Source organism: Anoplophora glabripennis, unplaced genomic scaffold, assembly GCF_000390285.2.
Source record: "Anoplophora glabripennis isolate ALB-LARVAE unplaced genomic scaffold, Agla_2.0 scaffold50, whole genome shotgun sequence".
NCBI lineage: Eukaryota > Metazoa > Arthropoda > Insecta > Coleoptera > Cerambycidae > Anoplophora > Anoplophora glabripennis.
The window spans coordinates 1,156,870-1,176,804 of record NW_019416330.1 but is presented as its reverse complement, the minus strand read 5'-3'; the positions used below and the strand labels follow the sequence as shown (position 1 = coordinate 1,176,804).

Sequence of the window (19,935 nt, the reverse complement as noted above, 5' to 3'; positions counted from 1 at the left end):
CTGAATTCCCATCGAAAACGGACCAGCCTGTACATCTTTATATTGTAGTCCTTTGTTGAAACCTGAAGAAGTAGTTGTTCAGACTACGAAACCTGTCGTCTCTTTTTCAAAATAACGGATTGTTTGAGGTACAGACATTTAAATCTTAGCATAAATTAGTATCATTGTACATACTTACATGGGTTGGACCTGTCCAATATTTATTTAATTTATTTTGAAAGTATTAACTGGAGACAACGAATTCTTTTTACAGATGGAAAATTATTATCTAAGCAGCTCAGCAGGAAGTTCATACTGTGAACCCTTCTGCGCAGTGCTGTACCCTGTTATCAGGAGGTGGGTACTTGCAACAATAACTGGATACCACGCCGCTCACGGCTAGAATTAAGGAGAAAACGGAAATCCCACACACTGCGCCGGAAGTGATGTCCGCCAGTGGAGTTCCGGGCCTGGGCTGCATCACTAATAGCACTAGGAGGCCGACGCAAGTCAAGAGGCTGAAAACGCTCAGCACCAGGTAGCCTACAATAAGAAAATATATGATTACTGGAGATATTAGGGTTGTTCCGAATGTGATGCTTTTCGATATTCACGAATACAAATGCAAATATTTGAGGTTGATGTTTGAGAAAGTGACAGTGAGTAAATAACACCAAAAACTGCATCTTAACAAATAGAAAATACAGGGTGTAACTTTAGTGCATCCAGTAGGTGTTCCCTTGGGTCATTTTAAAGAAGAAAAGTTCATATAAATCATGAATCTATATCGTATATGACTTAATTTTCGAGATACAGCGCGTTATACTGTTTAAAATAGTTATTTTTGATGCTAGATTGCATTTGAGATAGAAAAAATTATTCGAGAATGCAAAATAATTTTTTTTCGAAAACTGTCCCACAGTTCCAAAATTGCTAAAAATTTGAAGAAAAAATCTTTGAAATACATATCTACAAATACAAGTGTTCAATCCTGCATTTCTAAAACTAGGTATTTATAAAATAGATCGATACAAACTATTCTTCCTAAAACAATCACCAGTGAAACATTTGTATGTATTGAAGTTACATTCTTTATATCTGGACCAATGTGCGTGAAAAAAGTTACTAATTTTTTTCAATACATCGAGATGTCATTTATACAGGAAAATTAAATGACAACTAAAAATGTATTGCTTTTGCCCAAACAAAAAAGAAAAATCAAAATAAAATCATTAAAAAAAAAGTAGGTAAACATTTTTTTTTATATTGAAATATACTTTCTTATATAACTTTCTATTTTGTTTAAAAAAATGCAGACACGAATGCAAATTTTAAATTTGTTGCAAAAAATTTACACTTGTGATTGCACATTTTTGATAAATTAAAAAAATATTTAAAGAAATACACAGATGCATTTATTGTTTATACTATGTATTCCAAGTTTGATAAACTACTATTTTTTATGAAAAGATAAAGAATTTTGGTATGTCAACTGCCTTTTTCTAAAAAAGAAATTACCTGCATACCGTTAGCTACAAATTTCATATTTTATACAATAATAAATATAAATCAATGTAGGTTACCTAGTATAATTAAAAAAAAAGACTTATTAACTTAATGTTTTGCAATGTACAAGTGTCCAATCAAGCATTTCATAATAGAAAATACTGTGCACGGAAACATCCATAAAGTGAAGAAAAACGGTTTGGAAAAGTCAGTTTTTAATTTTAATCGGCTTATTGCTTTTATAATGATTTTAAGTTATCTGATTTTTTATATCTCAGAACCCTGTTGTACGAGAATCACTAAATTTGGTACACATGGGTTTTATGACATGTGGAATCTGATAGTACTACGCTTTTTGACGGGGAACCCCCTTAAGACAATTTTTCGTGGGTACCCTTGTCTTTGGAACCAAAAAAATTTGGTCGCATATTTAAATTTCTTAAAAATTATTAGTCCGCTAGAAAGTCATTAAATTTAAAAACTTTTTTGTCCCTTGATACTTTTTTCGTAAAACGTAATGTTTTCGAGAAAAAAGTCACAATGTAATCGAATACGTATCGTGATTAGCCATTTTTCTCAAAAACATTGCGTTTTATGAAAAAATATCAAGAGACAAAGTTTCTAAATTCAATGGCTTTCTAGCGAACTAATAATTTTTAAGAATTCAAATATGCGATCAAATTTTTTTGGATCCAAAGACAAGGGTACCAACGAAAAATTGTCTTAAGGGGATTCCCCACCAAAAATCGTAGTATTATCAGATTCCACATGTCATAAAACTTTTGTTTACCAAATTTAGTGATTCTCATACAACAGGGTTCTGAGATATAAAAGATCTTTCATAGGGGTGGATTTCAGGGGTCTGTAACTCCAAAAGAGGGGGCCACTTGGCAAAATTAAAAAATACGGGTCCCCTAAATTAGTCTTAAGAATCTATGACCAAATTTTGTTGCATTAATTTCGGAACACCCTGTATGATTATATGTATTTTGTTTAAGTTTCTACAAATTTTACTTTTTATACAACAAACTTTTCCGCCGTAAAAAGACCAGAACAAAAATATACTTTTTTCAGACTTTCTACTTATCTCTAAATATAAATAAAAATTTGAAAATACTAATAAAGAACTGATTTAAATTCATGGACTCTAAATTAAAAAAGAATCAGTACAGTTGCATTATATTAATTCTCTTTGATGTATTTAATACAAAAAATATGTAGTTATGTCATAATATATGTCTTTTGTCTACTCTAACAATTTGTATGCATCTGCAAAAAGACGAGAATGGAAAAATGCTTTAATGTAAACTATTTGCAAAGTTGCAATTTCGAGGAAGTTGGGGCGTTTTGTTGAGATAACGGCTGATACTGCTAATAATATCGTACTTAAGAGATAAGACCCTAAACGAAGCAAGGAGATAAAAATATTCTTTGATTCTGAAAATGTCAAAGTAAATAAAATGTTCATGTTTTTGTACATAATTTTTCGTACAGCAAGAACTGCCAAGGGGCAAGAGATGGAATGGACCATAAAAATTCTTATTTTTTTAAATTTAATGATAAAGAATTTGCCGATGGGGAGGGAGCAAAAGTCCACAGGGTGTTGCGAAAGTGAGAACAAAAATTTTAGATAGTAATAGAACATAAAAAATAACACGATTTTTTTCAATTTAAATTTTAGTCATATCTGGTCCAAAAAAGCAATGTTACGTAGCGACATTTGGTACAGGTATAGAAAAAACTTCTGGAATAATTTTGAGGATGTTGGATGTAAACTTGAGCGACTGATGTATCTCAGTAGAAGTAAAAATCTGCTTGAGGTTGAGTTACAAATATGTCGACCAGTGACGGAGATGTGAGGGGTCAGTATAGTCTTTCCGAAATCAGTTGAAGAACCAAGACGTTAACAGTATGTACCAAGTTCAGTCGCTGACTCGGCATTTGAAAAAAAACTTGTTCCCATATTTATTTAACCATACCCATATACAGTCTGGTCGAACTAAACGTGGTGGTAGAAATGTATACGCCCAGTTGAAGAATGTGAGCGTGGGCAAACGAAATCTAACACAGCTGCATTGGGTCAATGGGCAATAAATCTCAGCTGTTGACAAGTGTTGACAAATTGCCCAGCAGTGCAGCAATACGGAATTTGGTGTGATTCAGGTAATTTTAATTGTTTATAGGCACCTTCTTTTAATCATTGATATTACAATTGCGAAAGGGAGAAATAATATTATTACAACTTGGCATTTTAGAGACCTTTTGAAACGGAAAAGAGCGAAATTTACCATCAATATAATAAAATAGTTTGAGGACATAAATATTTAAAATATGTTGTTGGCCAAATGAACATAATAGAAATTTTTTACATATTATATACAACTTTTTTATAATTTTTTACCTTCAGCAGAAAATTTTTTTAGGGACGCCTATAAAAGTCATTAAATTTTATTGCCAGGCGTTTTTTACATGTTCAACTGAATTCGGAAAGACTATACCACTAGGAGTCTCAGGATTTCGACGCCAATGAGTATACTGCAGATACGTTTAGTGTTTTTTTATTACCAATGGAAAAAAGATCTCTTATAATTTGTTCAAAGAACAAAAAAATCATTGATCTAAAGAAATGGCTCTTAAAAAAATATCAAAATTTTAAATTGTATTTCTAGAAAATAATCCCAAAAACTGCTTTTGTAGAACAAATAGTTTTATAATTATTTGCGATTTATTTAGCTCTGTTGTAAGCACACTTTTATTTGAAAAAATCTAAACTTTAAAACGGCTCGTTCTTCGAACAAACTGTAATAAACTGATAATAAAAAGCTTTATTAATATAATTTGCAGAATACTCAATGACGACGAAGTTCTGAGGCTCTTAATGGCACTGGCCCTACTATTTTGATAAAACCCAAGTTTCGTCAGTTTACTACACCAAACTTCCTCACAGAGGTATTTCAATTTTTTTTTTCTAGTTTCAAGACATTGTATCTCAAAAATAGAGCAAACTAGGTACATATGAAATGTTTTGCTTTAAAAAATTGTTATATATTAAAGGACGTATTGTACTTAAGCAGTTATTTCAGAAACACCCTGTATAAACAATGAAAACTATTAAAATTAATGATAAAAATGATTAAAAAAATAATGAATGTGTGTTTGTACATTTGGTGTAAAAGCCGGGAAGTGTGGGGTTGAGCAAACGCCGCTCGCTATACTTTCCCTTTTCCCCTCCTTGCGTACGCCCGTAACACTTAACCCGCATATTGCATCCCATCTATTTATTTAAAATGAATGCACTACAAGTTGTCTTAGTTTCATAGGAATTAAAATATCTACATATTACCTAGTAATTACCTTACACCCTTCTTTGTAAATCACCCTGACTTTTTCACTTATAAATTTGTAAAAATCAAACAGAATAATTCTTTGTCATTATTTTATATCTGTGGTTTTAACATTTTACGAGTATTCTTTAGAACGGCTAAATTTCCATGAAGCTTTCTTACCTGAAATATAATTTCTATTCGGCAACCAGTAGACATTATTCGTCCTGAATCCTAACAATCCTAAAATAAGACAAGTAAATCCCGCAACAATTCCAAAATCCAAGAAGTAAAGTCGTCCCATTATCGAGATCATGTAGAAACACAATCCTGAAGTCACAGTTCCACAAAGGAGCATCAGAAGAGCAGCTACAGCCAAAGTGGATCGCACAGACTTGTTTCCAATACTCAAATTCATCCAGGACTCGGATTTGTTCGAATAAGTAGTCTCACTGTAAACTGAATGAATCGGACTTGAACACATTGGGGCCACTATTGCTGTATGCCTCTTGTCTTGTTCAACCAGTTGCCTGGTCCCTAGGGCGTAGTTCAACTTTTGTTGAGCTTTCGACGTATGACTCCTAATTTTCGGAGGGGAATTACTGGGGATTTGGAATTCTTTAGGAGATAGTGCAGGTGGTATAACCTTTCTACCACTTTGTGGAGAGAGAATTTTTTGAGGAGTGCAGTTTCTAGAAGTAGAATTTATCTTCTTTGGTGTCGATAACAGTTCGTGGAGCTTTTGTGTAGCAATGGGATTACCTGCACGCTGCTGAAGCGGTTGTTGGATGTATTCATATCTTCCACCAGACACGGGAGATTTTGGGGAAGTCTGTATATATTCATATCTATTGGGGCTCTGATGAATCATTTGCTTGGGAGAATCTTCAATGTATTCGTATCGGCTTTTATTTTGTGATACTATAAGTGATTTTTGGGGAGCTACTGGTTGATTTTGAGGCATTACAACTGTATGAAGATCCGCAACTGGAACAAGAGCATATCTAGCGTTTCTAGCGGTCAATTCGGTCTCTTCTTCAGTTTGTATGACGGCGTATCTATGTACTCTCCCAGGAAGAACCTCGACTTCTTTCTGAACTTGTTGCTTTTTAGGTGTTGTTTTTGAATATCTACAGTCATGTTCCTGCATTGGTATGTATTCGTATCTATGATTTTGATTCTTACTAAGTTTAGTTTCTGAAAGTTTTTGTTCACAGTTACTGATTTGTTGAAGGACTCCATACCTGCTCCCCTGCGTACTTTCTTCAACTGGGGGTGGAGCATATCTACTGCTATATTTATTGTCATCTTGAGGCACTTGAATGTACTTTCTTCCTTCGTTGTTTTGAGCCACGATAACGAACTTCTTCTCTTTTATAAATCCTTGATCGTCCACCACAACTTCTTCGTAAAACTCTTGTTCTTGTACTCCCTCTTCATCAATTGCGCACTTTTTTCCGTCATCACCCACTGAATTATCCAAAACGCGGTGTGGTGTTTGAGCACCCACTGGAGACTGCCTAATACTTCCCCGAGGGCTCAGGGGCTGTGGGGGGCGTTGTCCATTATAAAATTCACTTTGCTGGCAAAAAGCCGGGTTGGTATAATAGTTTTTTTTAGTCGCCATGCTTCACTAGCACTAGGTTCCTAACATTAAGAATGATTTTTGCTTTGGGCAAATCACGGTATAAAAGAAATCGGTTAAAATTCGGCGCGACGTCGGTGTCTTCTAACGGCCGTTAGTGTCACCGACGACAAGACTTAACAGCGACTGGTGGTTACTCAGAGCGTAACGGTAGCAGGGGGCCAGAACAGCTGCATATGCCCAACGTCATGTGTGTACGTATGGGGTAGATTGCATGGGCGCACCGTGGCAAATTTCAGTTCTAAAATTCGCAAGAAAGTAAGTTAAATGTACTTAATTCAAATAAAATGACAATTGTTAGTAAATTATTATACAGGATGTCCAGGTAATGATGGATAATCTCTCTAATTTGAGTAGGACTCCCAAAAACGTAGCGAATTAATTTCTGTTTATTTGAGCTCACCCTATACATTTATTAATTATTCTACGAATAATAATTATTAGTAGAATAGTTCCAGTTTTCCCTTTATTTATTTGGGTATTTTGTCACTCTTGAACAAAAAAAACCGATCATTAATGAAATTGATCCTTGCGCCAAAAAGATGATTCGAGGGTTATATTTTATGAAAATAGTTTTGCCTAAACAATCTCACACGCAGACCAGTAAATTCAGTCACATTTTATTTTTTTAATTTTGTTTAATTTTTATTTTTTTTTATATGAAGAAATTCTAGAATAAATTAAAAATGTTTATTTAGTCGTACCTTGTTTAAAAGTTTATACATATTTTCAGTTGTACCTACTCTCTCATTTTATTCAGAAGGATTTAGAATTTTAAATACAGGGTGTCCCAGAATAACGTGTACAACGGAAGACCACAGATTCGTGGAATCAAAATAGGCAGATTTCACCTATATCCGAAGTCGCTTCGTTTGGCTGTTAGATAGTCTCAAAGTTCGTGAAAATTTTTTGAATTTTGTAAGTAACTCGAATACGTATTATTCGATTTTGATTATTTTTGGGGTGTAGACTTTCGCTTTCAATCTACACATTTTGGTGTTATACAAAGTGTTTTTTGAACTCCTACAAAATTGATATATGGTATGTAACCATATCCATTCATAACTTTTTCCTAATTAGGGCAATATTGACAACTATTTTTAATTTGATAGGTGATACCATTTGGAAGTTTTTGGGCCACTTGTAGAATTTTGATTAAATTTCTTTTTTTGTCTCGTTTTTTCGATATAAGCATTTTAGTTACATAAAATAAAATAATTTATAGGAACAAATTTTTACTAATAGTTTTAGCTCAAAAGTAGGTAAATCTTTAATCATATGTCTCAAATAATGCAGGAAAACTAAAATTATGCCACAAATAAATCATTTCAATCAACTATAGGTTCATGTAAATTGCTTCGTTTGGCCGCTAGATGGTCTGAAAATTCGTGAAAATTTTTTGAATTTTGTAAGTAACTCGAAAACGTATTATTCGATTTTGATTATTTTTGGGGTGTAGACTTTTGCTTTCAATCTACACATTTTGGTGTTATACAAAGTGTTTTTTGAACTTACAACTCCTACAAAATTGATATATGGTGACAATATCCGTTCATAACTTTTTCCCATTTTGGGCAATAATGACAACTATTTTTAATATAATAGGTGATACCATTTGGAAGTTGTTGGGCTTCTTGTAGAATTTTAATTAAATTTCTTTTTTTGTCTGCTTTTTTCGATATGAGAATTTTAGCTATACAAAAATAAAATAATTTATAGGAACAAACTTTTACTAATCGTTTTAGCGCAATAGTTGGTTTAGTTAATTTTTAAATCTTTAATCATGTGATAATATACTCAAATAATGCAGAAAAACTAAAATTATGCCATAATTAAATAAATTTCAATCAACTATAGGTTCATGTTCATTTCTTTTTTTTTGCAAGTAAAAAATATATATAATGTTTTCACTATTTATCATTTATTTAATTGGTTAACTTAATGATGGAAAAAGGTTAATTAGTATTGCATATAAAATATATGCTGTTATTTATTCAATAAATATTCCTTTCTAAAAAAATATGTTACGGCTATGTGTAGCACGAACCAACGACGACGTACACAAAGAATTACGCATTTTAATGCTTCCCGCGTATACACAGACCATTTCCATTAACCTATAGACTCCCTTCAATAATACTCTGATGCATTGTTCTGTTCGCTGTACCCGATGTCATTAAAATAAATATAGATTTATCAGTCAGATACAGAGTTACATACGATATTTTATGTCCCTCAATTATATCGAAGAATTAATTAATTGCATAAACACTAACATATGCGTTTGTTATTGGTATTAAACAATGTATCATTGCGGTTAAAATTAAATTGCAAATGTGAATAGGAAAACAGTGGATTGATACATTTTTTATTTATATTTAAGATTACCTAATAGATGCTGCTGCAAAGTTCAATCTACAGGGTAATTCTTTAATATTGCGAAAAATTTCAGGGACAGGTTCTTTAGATAAAAATAAGAAAAAATGTTCCCATTAGCATGTGTTCGGAAACGCTTCGTTTCCGAGATACAGGGCGTTCATTTTTTTTGTAATCTACTTTTAATACTTGTTATTTCAAAAGTCCTTTAACTATACGATTAGGGTATCTGTCTTGATAGATGTCTGATTAAATTATCTTATCGTGTTCAAACAAAATAGCCCCAGTTGGCTTGGAAATTGGAATGCCCACCAACTGTCAATAATTGTTTTTTGTCAATAGTTGATTACTGTTTGTCACATTGTGAGTGTAGGAGTGTTTCGTGTTTTAAAACTGATATTTCTCTTCAAAGAATGAATTACACAAATAATGAATTGTGCAATATGCATTTTGTTTATGGTCTTGCCGACGGTAATTCGTTAAGGGCTAGGCGTATTTATGAGGAAAGATACCCTAATCGTCCAATTCTGCATCATACAATGTTTGCTCGTCTCCATCTCCGTCTCAATGCACAGGAAGCTTTAAAAAAATGACTGCTGAAAACGGGCGACCTCGTACAGTTTCAACTCCACAAATGAAAGAATTGCTCCACGAAATCGAAGAAAGTCCTACAACAAGTACAAGAAAGATTGCCGCAAATCTAAATACTCGTCTAAATATTAGTCAGTCAACAGTCTTTAAGAAACTGAAAAATCAGCTTTTGTATCCATATCACATCCAAAGAGTACAGGCGCTTTTACCAGACGATTTTCCTCGAAGGTTGGCTTTTTGCCGATGGATTCAAGAAAAAATTGGACAAAATCCTCCTCAGTTTTTGGCAGAAATACTTTTCACCGATGAGGCTAATTTCTCCAAAGAAGCCATACTGAACTTTCATAATAATCACATATGGGCAGATGAGAATCCACATGCAATAATTGAAAGCCGCCATCAACATAAATTTTCAGTAAATGTATGGGTCGGAATTGATGGAAACCACTTGATTGGCCCATTCTTTTTACCAAGGAGGCTAACTGGAGAAGCTTATCGTAATTTTCTCGAAGAGGAGTTGCGGATACTACTGGAAGACGTCCCGTATCACTTAAGACTCCAAATGTATTTTATGCACGATGGCGCTCCAGCACATTTTAGTTTAATTGCGCGACAATATTTGGATGCGGTGTACCCAAATCGTTGGATAGGTCGAGGAGGCCCACAGCCCTGGCCTCCGCGGTCTCCTAACCTAAATTCATTGGATTTTTTTCTCTGGGACCACCTCAAACATCTGGTTTATTCCACTCCAATTGACAACTTTTATAACTTTATTTCTTCACTGGTTTTCATTAATTCCGCCATTTTAATTTTTTCATTCTAATAATTCTTGCCTCACTGTGCATTAATATTTGGAATAAATAAGTGCAAAGCAAAAGTTATTAAAATTATAATTTTGTAACATTTTGTATTATGTTATTTTGCATTTTGTATTTTGTATTATGTTATTAATGATACAAAAAATTGAATAAATAAGTGCAGAGCAAAAGTTATTAAAATTATTATTTTGTAACATTTTGTATTATATTTTGCATTTTGTATTTTGTATTATGTTATTAATGATACAAAAAATGCCTCTTATTATTAAACATAAACCAGTCAATTTTCAAATAAATCGGTTAAAGGACTTTTGAAATAACAAGTATTAAAAGTAGATTACAAAAAATGAACGCCCTGTATCTCGGAAACGAAGCGTTTCCGGACACATGCTAATGGGAACTTTTTTCTTATTTTTATCTAAAGAACCTGTCCCTGAAATTTTAGAATTTGCATAAATGTAGCACCTCATGTGTTAAAAGCATGTTGAAGCTTTAAAAAAATGCATCCCTAAATATCTTCTAAACAAATAAAAATATCCACTGAAATGAAATTTTGTGTGCACAGCACATGAATATTATTCATTTTATTTAAATTATATTCAACTAAATCAGTGTTGTAGACGTGAGTTCTTTTGGTTATACGTCGTCGTTTATTTTTTAGATACCACAGTTATTGTTGTAATTTTATTGTCAACAAAATGATCTTTTACTTTTTGTGCAGCTTTCGTTTTGGTATAAATTAACAATCTGTCTAGATAATGCGTTCGGAATAATGCTTTCAAAGTGACATCCCTATGCTTCAATTCACTATTCGATACATATCTCATATCTTCTGTTTATACTTTTTTTTCAACTTTAACTTCTTATATTTAAAAAACGATTGGCGTGGGGTGATTTTCAAGGAAAATACAGTCAGCGTACATCAACCTATATTTACGCCACTGGTCGCCTTCAAGAGCACATATTTATATCAGAAATTATTCTTAAATTTGGTGCTTTGTTTTTGTATAATGAATCATTTAGTATTTTTCACAAAAATTTAACCCTTTTAGTTATAACTGCAGTAGGTATTACAAATTTAAACATTAATATGCGTACCCACTGTTAACATTTATCAATAATAGGTAATACTAATTGTAAGTAATATTGTCTGATTACTTTGTTAAATTTCCATCTCCATTATTTATGGAACTATAGAGACCACATGATTGTCAGAGGCCACGTGCCATAAGGAAGCAGCTGTTCCTTTTAATCTTTGTCTCCCTAAACGTTTCTGCTCCGAAGGTGAAAGCTATATCTGTATACAGGGTGAAAAGTCATGAATCAACTGATAGTTTTATATTTTGTTTGTGACATTTAAACATATGTTGCCCCTGTGTTAACAGATGGCAATTGAATTGAATATCTTTTTCGAATATTGCCTCTTTTCGCTTTACAGGGTGTTAAAATTAAACAAATATTTTCGATTTTGTAATTTTTCGAGTATCTCCGGACGGATTATCTTCAGTATTTGCTCACCCATGGTTTTTAAAGAAGACATTTACGAATATGGTAGCTATGCTGTAGTCACTTCTAGGTGGCGACAGTTGCACTATCTTGTTTGTGTAACAATGTGTCTAATTTTTTGCCCTTTGAAAATCTGAATTTCCAGCAAGAAATTATTAAATTGGGCTCAATTCTAACCAAAAAATATGTAAACTTGATAAAACTCGCTAAATTCAACCGTTTTAGAATGACACAATATCAAGATTTTACGATGAAGATGTAAACTATTCGTATCGAAGTAGACTGAAATATTGTTGATATGTACATATGGGGCATTTCACGCCACTTTTAACCCTGGCCCCTTTCGATTTAGCTGAAACTTTTTTATTGTTTTCTACCCTATTGAAAACCTCTGAGAATTTTTTCAAATTTTTTCACCTAACTCAAAAAAAGTTATGAATTTTTGAAAAAAAGCTTTTTTTAAAATAACTTTCAAAAATTGAGTTATCGGGACGTTTTTAAATGTACTTCTTGAAAAAAAAAATAGATCAAAATCATCTGGACCTATCTTCACTGTTTTTTTTTCAATTTTCGAAAGAAACGAAAATTTCTCGATTTTTGAAATATTTTTTTGTTCTTATAAAAAACTGACATTTTTTATAAATCCTCAAATTTTTTCAGTGGTTTTTTCGTTTTCTATTTTTTTTATTGATTGAAAAACATTTTTTTTATTTTTTTTATATAGATAAATTTTTTAATACAGAATCCCAAAATTTAAAAAAATTTCTAAAAAGTTAAGAAAAAAATAGAAGATCGTTTTGAATAATTTTTTTGTATTTTTTTTCGAAAACTACTAAATCAAAGAAATTGAAAAAAATTATTTGGTCCATTTTTTGGATGAACAGTAGGCTTTAAAAAAGACACGCAACTTAAACCATTTTGAAACCATCCTCTTTTGACTTTATGAAATTATCGTCAATCACTGCATAGAACAAATTTTTTCAATTTTGGAATTCTATACATTTTCAAAAATTTTCAATGGTTGTGAAAAAAAATTTTTTTCAATCAACAAAAAAATAGAAAACGAAAAAACACCACTCTGAAAAAATTTGAGGATTTATAAAAAATGTCAAATGGAAATTTTCGTTTTTTTTTCTAAAATTGAAAAAAAAACAGTGAAGATAGATCCAGATAATTTTGATCTATTTTTTTCAAAAAGTACATTTAAAAGCAAACATTTTGAAGAAAAAAAGTCCTGATAACTAAATTTTTGAAAAAGTTATGGTTATTTAATAAAGCTATTTTTTAAAAAATTCATAATTTTTTTTGAGTTGGGTGGAAAAATTTGAAAAAAATTCTCAGAGGTTTTCAATGGGGTAGAAAACAATAAAAAAGTTTCAGCCAGATCGACAGGGGTCAGAGTTAAAAGTGGTCGATTTGGCGTGGAATGCTCCATATGTATATGATGTGATATATGGTTTATTTACTTCATACAAAGTAACTTTCATCCTTGTGACTTTAAATGGTCCGACATTTCTTATTTCAATATTTAGAATTGTTTTCCAAATAGCAGACAATCTGAATCCAAACTGCTCAAGAGGTTGTACAAAAGGTTAGCAGAAAGAGAATACTTTCACCCAAAGCGAGATGTTGAAAGACCTAATGTACTAATGGCAGTCCAAGAAGAGGATGTTTTCGTACGAAATGCAAAAAAATATAAGGTCTAGTAGAATCTACTACTAGATTAGGTAATTCAATCTCCTGTTTTCAGAATATTAAAAAAGAAGGACTATATTTTTATCATCTGCCTCCAGTCCAACATCTGACACTACAAGATTTTCCTGCAAGATTACGGTTTACATAATATATACATCAGTGCAAAAGGACGATTCCATATCGTACTACCATGGCCACTTAATGAAGAAAATTATTTGATTTTTCTAAAAGATGCGATTGTTACTCAAAAATATTCATACATGAGGAGTGCTTCTGCACATTGTCCTTGACGTGTAACAGGATACCTAAACAAAAATGAGTGTTAATACTTAAAAACAACTGTAGGCAAAAATACAAGAATCAGTTAATACTCTCAAAGGGCAAATGGAACTTTATTCAGTGCCAGATTTAATCTGGATAAGAGGTCGAGAAAACGCATCGAATTTAATGGTGAATATTTCGAGAACCTTTTGTAGTTTTCATTTTATAGTTGCGCCTAATAAAACTTTCATTTGTTTCTTTTTATTATTGTGTTTGTATTATTCCTTGAAATTTTCATATTTCACAGACTACTCCGGTACAATTAGTTCTTTAATTTAATTTTAGCCTACCAAGTATGCCTTTTTTATTTAAAATTGAATTTTGTTTAATTTCTGGCTGAAAAATTCACATTTTCAAAGAGTAAAGAAGTTAGACATATTTATACTGACAGGAAAGGGTAACTAGCTCCTCTTGGAAGTGATTTCAACACAGTTACTATAATCGTAATCTTAAAAATCGTGAGTGTGCAAATTTTCAAGATACTTCTTTCAGAGCTATTCAAAATATTGCAAAATATCGAAAATATTTTTTTGACTTTAACTCCCTGTAGAAAAAAGGAGCAACATTGATTAAGACAGTCAGTTTAATCGCCACACACCTTAAAGTATGTTGACTTGCTTAATAAACATCTGGCATTTTGTTTATTTTACTTTTTTTGGCAATATTATCTCTTTTACTATCTATGAAATATGTATACTTTTTCAATATAAAATTTTTTGACTTTCGATAGAAGCTGCATCAGCACTAAACGATTCATATTTAAATCTCATTATTTTCTTTTTAATAATTTAAATTTTATTTAAATTTTTCAAATAAAAATATTGTTAAAATATAACATTTTAATTCTAATAACTTCATAATTTTCACATGGACATAATCATGTCCAAATTTTATATTTTGTTTTTCTTCGAAATATTACCAGTATTAAAGTTACTATGATTGTTACTGGTTTAGGGTTAGTAAATCTCAAACAAGCGATATCCTATTACTATACGAAATAAAAATATTTGCTTGGTAGTTGTAAAATTATCAAATTTATATGTAAATTAGATAAGATGATTTGCAGATTTACGAACATTCGACACCTGGACAAATATGGAGTATTTATCGGTGTAATATTTATCTCTATGATGCATACAAGATACGTTATTTTAAATTTATCTAGGTGTGCATTTGATAATGTTTCAAAAACGCCAAATTCAAATAAGTAAGGATATTTTAACATTTTCTACTAAAACTGTCTACCTAAAATATGCTATCGATATTCCATAAGTCCAATCATGCTGTTAATATCGGGTCAATTTTTACAGTAGTTGAGGACTCATTTAAAATTATCAGAGATATTTGACCAATTACACTTATACAAACATATAAGTTTAAAATTGATAGTTAAGGTTATGGATCAAATGCGATTATGTCTGGCTGTTGGAAAATGTTTCTAATATACTCAACTTATGATTGATACGATATAGATTGTTTAGGAAGAACGGAAATGATTAATTTTAAAATGATCAGTGATTATTTTTTCAAGGAATTGGTATAAAGTAGGAGGTTCAAAATCCAGTAGCGCACTCAAAAAAAAAATCGCTAATCAATTTCTGTCAAATTTGACACCAAAAAAAGTTAAGAAGAAAACTTTGACTACTGAAAATAAATTCATATGTTATATGATGTAATCTAATTTGTTATGCTCTACGAATATTAAAAAAAAAGAAACTGAATTATTTCGACCAATAAATACATTTTTACAAGGGTGTTACCATGAATGAAGAAAACACCATTTGATATTTTAGGTAATGATAAATATGTTCTCCAATGTCGATAATTTACACAATTGCAGAATTATCGGTCTTCGAAAACAACTACAGACGCAATTTGTAACTTTTATTTATGTATTAAAATAACAATATTAAAACTTACATCAGATCTAATCAGAAAAAGTTCTTCAAACACGTGTAACCAACCGTCAACAGAGGTTTTAGTATTCAATTAGTTTGCGTAGTTAATCCCTGGTACAGTTCCGGTCCTTTGAAAGTAGATGACTCTTATTAGCAAATTGTCTATAATTGGCCTTTGTGAAGCTGACTTGAAATTGTGAGGTTCAAATCGGCTGTCATTATGTCAAATTTAATGTGTGTGTATCATACTAGTTCTAATGAGCAAAACAAATCCAAATTAGGTAGCAAATTATTTATTTTTCAAATACTTAAATATATTATACATTCTAACGGCCATTTATTCGCCGTCAACGAGATCTAAAAATGAAACACTTTTCGTCATCAGAAAAATGCGATTCGTAAAGTTAGTATTTTGTTCAAGCACCATTTTTGTATATAACACTGCAAAGTGTTATAGACAAAAATGGTGCTACATGGCATTGATAAAATTAATGTTCTTGTGTAATCATCAGTGATGTTATCCCATGCGTTTTCAATTGTCTCCCAAAGTTCTTCGACGTTAGCTGGACGGAAGTTTATGTCGTAAATTTTTTTCACCATATATCCCCAGACGTTCTCGATAGGAGTGAGGACAGGGGACTTTGAGGGCCAAGGTAAAACATCGATGTTGTTATCAATGAACCATTCTGGAGCAACTCTTGAAGAGTGAATTGCACAATTATCCTGCTGGAAAGTGAAATTCTGAGGATTCACATGGTCACGGATGGCAGCATAACTTTTTCCATTATGCGCACATAGCTCAGTCCAGTGAGGTGCTCTTCTATCCTCCAACAATTACCAGGACCTTGGCAGCTTATCCAAGCTCAAACGTTAATGGAGAAACTTCCGCTGCGCTGTGTGGGTTTCACATAAGGCTCCGAATACCTTATAATCTCTGGTGGGTAGACACGAATAGAACTATCGGAGCAAGACTGAAAACTTTTTTCGTCCCAAAATATAATATTCGCCCAGAAGTTGTCTGGGCTTCCTACAAATTGTCTTGAAAACTCTAACCTGTTACTTATACTGGGGAGTCAAAGCAACTGTATTTGCGTCCACATGATTCTTCAGCTCCGAATCTTTCACCCGCTTCCTTGCAGTTCGCACTGATCCAGAAAAATTTGTCTCAAAGGAAGCCGTTACTGTCATGTCAAAAGGATTTATTCTTAGGTGGTGTTTACTTTTCGACGCCCACCTCCGTGAACATAACGTACGTGACCCTCCGCAATCCATTTTTCTTTGAGTTTAAATATGCTGTTCTTGCATACATGCAGATCATCCGCAATGACCAATCATTCTGAAGTAAAGTTATAGCTTTCACTTTCTCTGGTTCCGTTAAACGCGGCATCTTGAATTACCAAGCAAATTACTAATGACACTGACATAAAAACTTGTCATAATAAGAAAAGTAGACCACATCACATTAGAAAAATAAATCGTCCACTTTCAAAAGGCCAGCAGTGTACGTACCTGTATGTACATTGTAATGAAGACTATAGATTGAGATGCATGCAACCATCAACACTTGTGTATTGCCGGCTGCATACCTCTAAATGTATGCAATACTAAGCAAGTGTAATAGTAGTTGTATACATAATTCGATATGCAACCATCAATGTGTGTATTGATGACTGCATGCCTTATATTGTATACAACCGCCAAAATATTGACTTGATGTCTATACCTTAGGAGTTTACGACTATCAACATAAAATTATCTATCTCTAAAACCATAAAAATGATAACGATAGTAAATCTAAGCACCCAAAGTAAATTTTCTTAAACCCCTTTTATGTCATCCAAAAAACATTGCAATTATTATTTCTGAAAGAATCATCTTTTATCAGTACACTAAATATTTAAAACAAAAATTTTACGTAAAATATAACGCTGAATGGCTTCATAATAATAAAAACGAAGTAACAAAAATCTATACCGTATTTGTTGTTTCTGCCGCTAGATGCCACTATCATAACTCGCCTTCACCATTCTGCTCTGAACCCTGAACTTTGACTTTGGAGCGACTGAAAAGCATACTTACCTGGCGTAGGGGTTACCGTGATCAACAAGGCGGTTCCCCCAGGGTGAGGCCCTTCCATTGCACTACGGTCGGGCTGACCCCTGCGATTATCCCTAATGCGGATAACTCGGGCGCGTAATTTTTGGTAGTCGGGACTGCGTACGCGCTGTCCCGGTGCAAATTAATAAAGCATAAATAATAAATATTTTCTTGGCAGTAGTATTCAGGCCGAGTATGTATCCCATTTTATCATAATAACGGTTATGTTATTTCAGGGTTGTTAACGTTACCTGTTAAGATATAACTTTATAACATGTATGTTATTGAGGAATTAAGACCATTTTTAGCAAAATAGGAAATACTCGTATTGCAATTTTGTTGTTTTTTGAAGACGCTTTTGTGTCGACATTTTTAATAATAATTATGCAAAATTATTATAAATAAGAGTCAGTATTAGACAAAAACACATATAACTGACAGATGTCATTTAGGTTATGAAATATGAAACAAATGCAAACTCGTAAATAACGGGTAAATACAACATAAAATAGTTTGTAACATGTTATCTTAAATTATAACAGAGTTTCTTAAAGGCAAGGAATTTGGTGTTGCTATAGTTTAACGTAGGTGTTATTTGTCTAATGAAAATGAACGGCTTGTAAAATTTACATTTACTTGCCGGTTTTATAAACGCACATCGAAGGTAAGTTGTAAAATTTAAGTAACTTAGGTAGTAATATATACTATAACGTACGTATATATAAGTATTTACCCTAACCTAAAATTATTGTTAGGTTAAATCAAACGAAGAATCTAACAAGGAAACTACCCTAACCCGAACTCTCCGATTTCCCATATTTTTATATATGTTGTAGACTCGATTGTAGAACATAAAAAATTAAATGACATATTTTTTTTATCGGCGGAAAAACATATTTAGGGGGTGAAATACATCCTCAAAGTTCACCCCCCAAAACAGTTTTTTCTAAATATCTGGGGTTCTAATCAATATTTTGGAATGAAAAAAAAAGGTAAATTGCTTATAAAAAAACAAATGTTTCACATTAGATTCCGTGTTTGGAGGCTGCTACCCTTATTTTTTATTTCAGAAAAACTATATTTTTCAAACATTTTTTATATATAAAAATTCATATTAAAAAAATTAAAAAATATGATTTATGTAAACAAATTGACAAAATAAAGTTCTCTTGTTAGGGGGTGAACAACCCTCTAGTGTGCTGAAAAGGTCGATTGTACGATTAGAATTAACATTGCAAAATAAAAAGTTTTTACTTTTTCTCTAATCATACGAATAATTTGTTCTATTAGCCGCAAACAGATTCAAACGGATGCAAACTACCCCTCATGTTCACCCCCAAAATATTTCTGTGAAATCTCAATATTTTGAAATGAAATAAATTGGAAATTACTTATTTTAAAAAAATATAATGTTTCACAAGTGATTTCGTGTTTGGGGGTTGCAACCCTTATTTTTTATTTCAGGAAAACTAAGTACTTATATTTTCAAACATTTTTTATATATAAAAAATTCATATTGATTCAAAATATTAAAAATATGATTTATGTAAACAAATTGACAAAAATAATTTCTCATTTTAGGGGGCGAACAACTCCCTAGTAATCCCCTAGTGTGCGAAAAATTTCTTAACTTCTTCTCTAATCATACGAATAATTTTTTCCCTTGGTCTGAAACGGATTTAAACAGATGCAAACTACCCCTGATGTTCACCCCCAAAAACAGTATATCCGTGATATCTCGGATTCTAATAAATATTTTGGAATGAAACAAAATGGAAATTACCGAACCCGTTTATTGGGGGCGGAACAGCAGGGGTAGTTTAAATCCGTTTTAGACCAATAGAAAAAATTATTCGTATGATTAAAGAAAAAGTAAAAACTTTTTATTTTAAAATGTTAATTCTAGTCAGCACAGAAATTTTTCGCACACTAGGGGGTTGTTCACCCCTTAAAAAGAGAATTTAATTTTGACAATTTATTTACATAAATCATATTTTTAATTTTTTTTAACAAATATGAATTTTTTATATACCTATAAAAATTGTTTGAAAAATATAGTCTGAAATAAAAAATAAGGGTAGCAACCCCCAAACACGAAAACACTAATGAAACATCTGTTTTTTTATAAGAAGTAATTTTGCATTTTGTTTCGTTCCAAAATATTGATGAAAACCCCAGAT

General features: G+C 31.9%; 1 protein-coding gene and 1 non-coding gene across 2 annotated transcripts; one reads left to right on the top strand and one right to left on the bottom strand.

The window, feature by feature from the left end:
• Positions 1–289: 289 nt before the first annotated feature.
• LOC108914616 lies at positions 290–6,435 on the bottom strand. The gene is made up of 5 exons (XM_018720466.1): positions 6,280–6,435; positions 6,137–6,240; positions 5,875–5,992; positions 4,992–5,667; positions 290–522 (listed from the first exon to the last, which is right to left on the bottom strand). Exons 1-5 carry the CDS (start codon positions 6,433–6,435, stop codon positions 290–292), a joined length of 1,287 nt encoding a protein of 428 aa, XP_018575982.1.
• An 11,294-nt stretch (positions 6,436–17,729) lies between these two features.
• Positions 17,730–17,891, top strand: LOC111691396. Its single transcript, XR_002762938.1, has one exon. It is a non-coding gene; the product is annotated as a U1 spliceosomal RNA (small nuclear RNA).
• Positions 17,892–19,935: the final 2,044 nt, after the last annotated feature.

What these genes read in the sequence shown, in the direction of transcription:
- LOC108914616 (XM_018720466.1), bottom strand. Translation starts at nt 6,435, where the DNA reads ATGGCGACTAAAAAAAACTATTATACCAACCCGGCTTTTTGCCAGCAA. An exon ending in ACCGCGTTTTGGATAATTCA is followed by an intron (nt 6,241 to 6,279) that starts GTGGGTGATGAC and finishes ATTGATGAAGAG; the next exon opens with GGAGTACAAGAACAAGAGTT. An exon ending in CAAAACAACGAAGGAAGAAA is followed by an intron (nt 5,993 to 6,136) that starts GTACATTCAAGT and finishes AACTAAACTTAG; the next exon opens with TAAGAATCAAAATCATAGAT.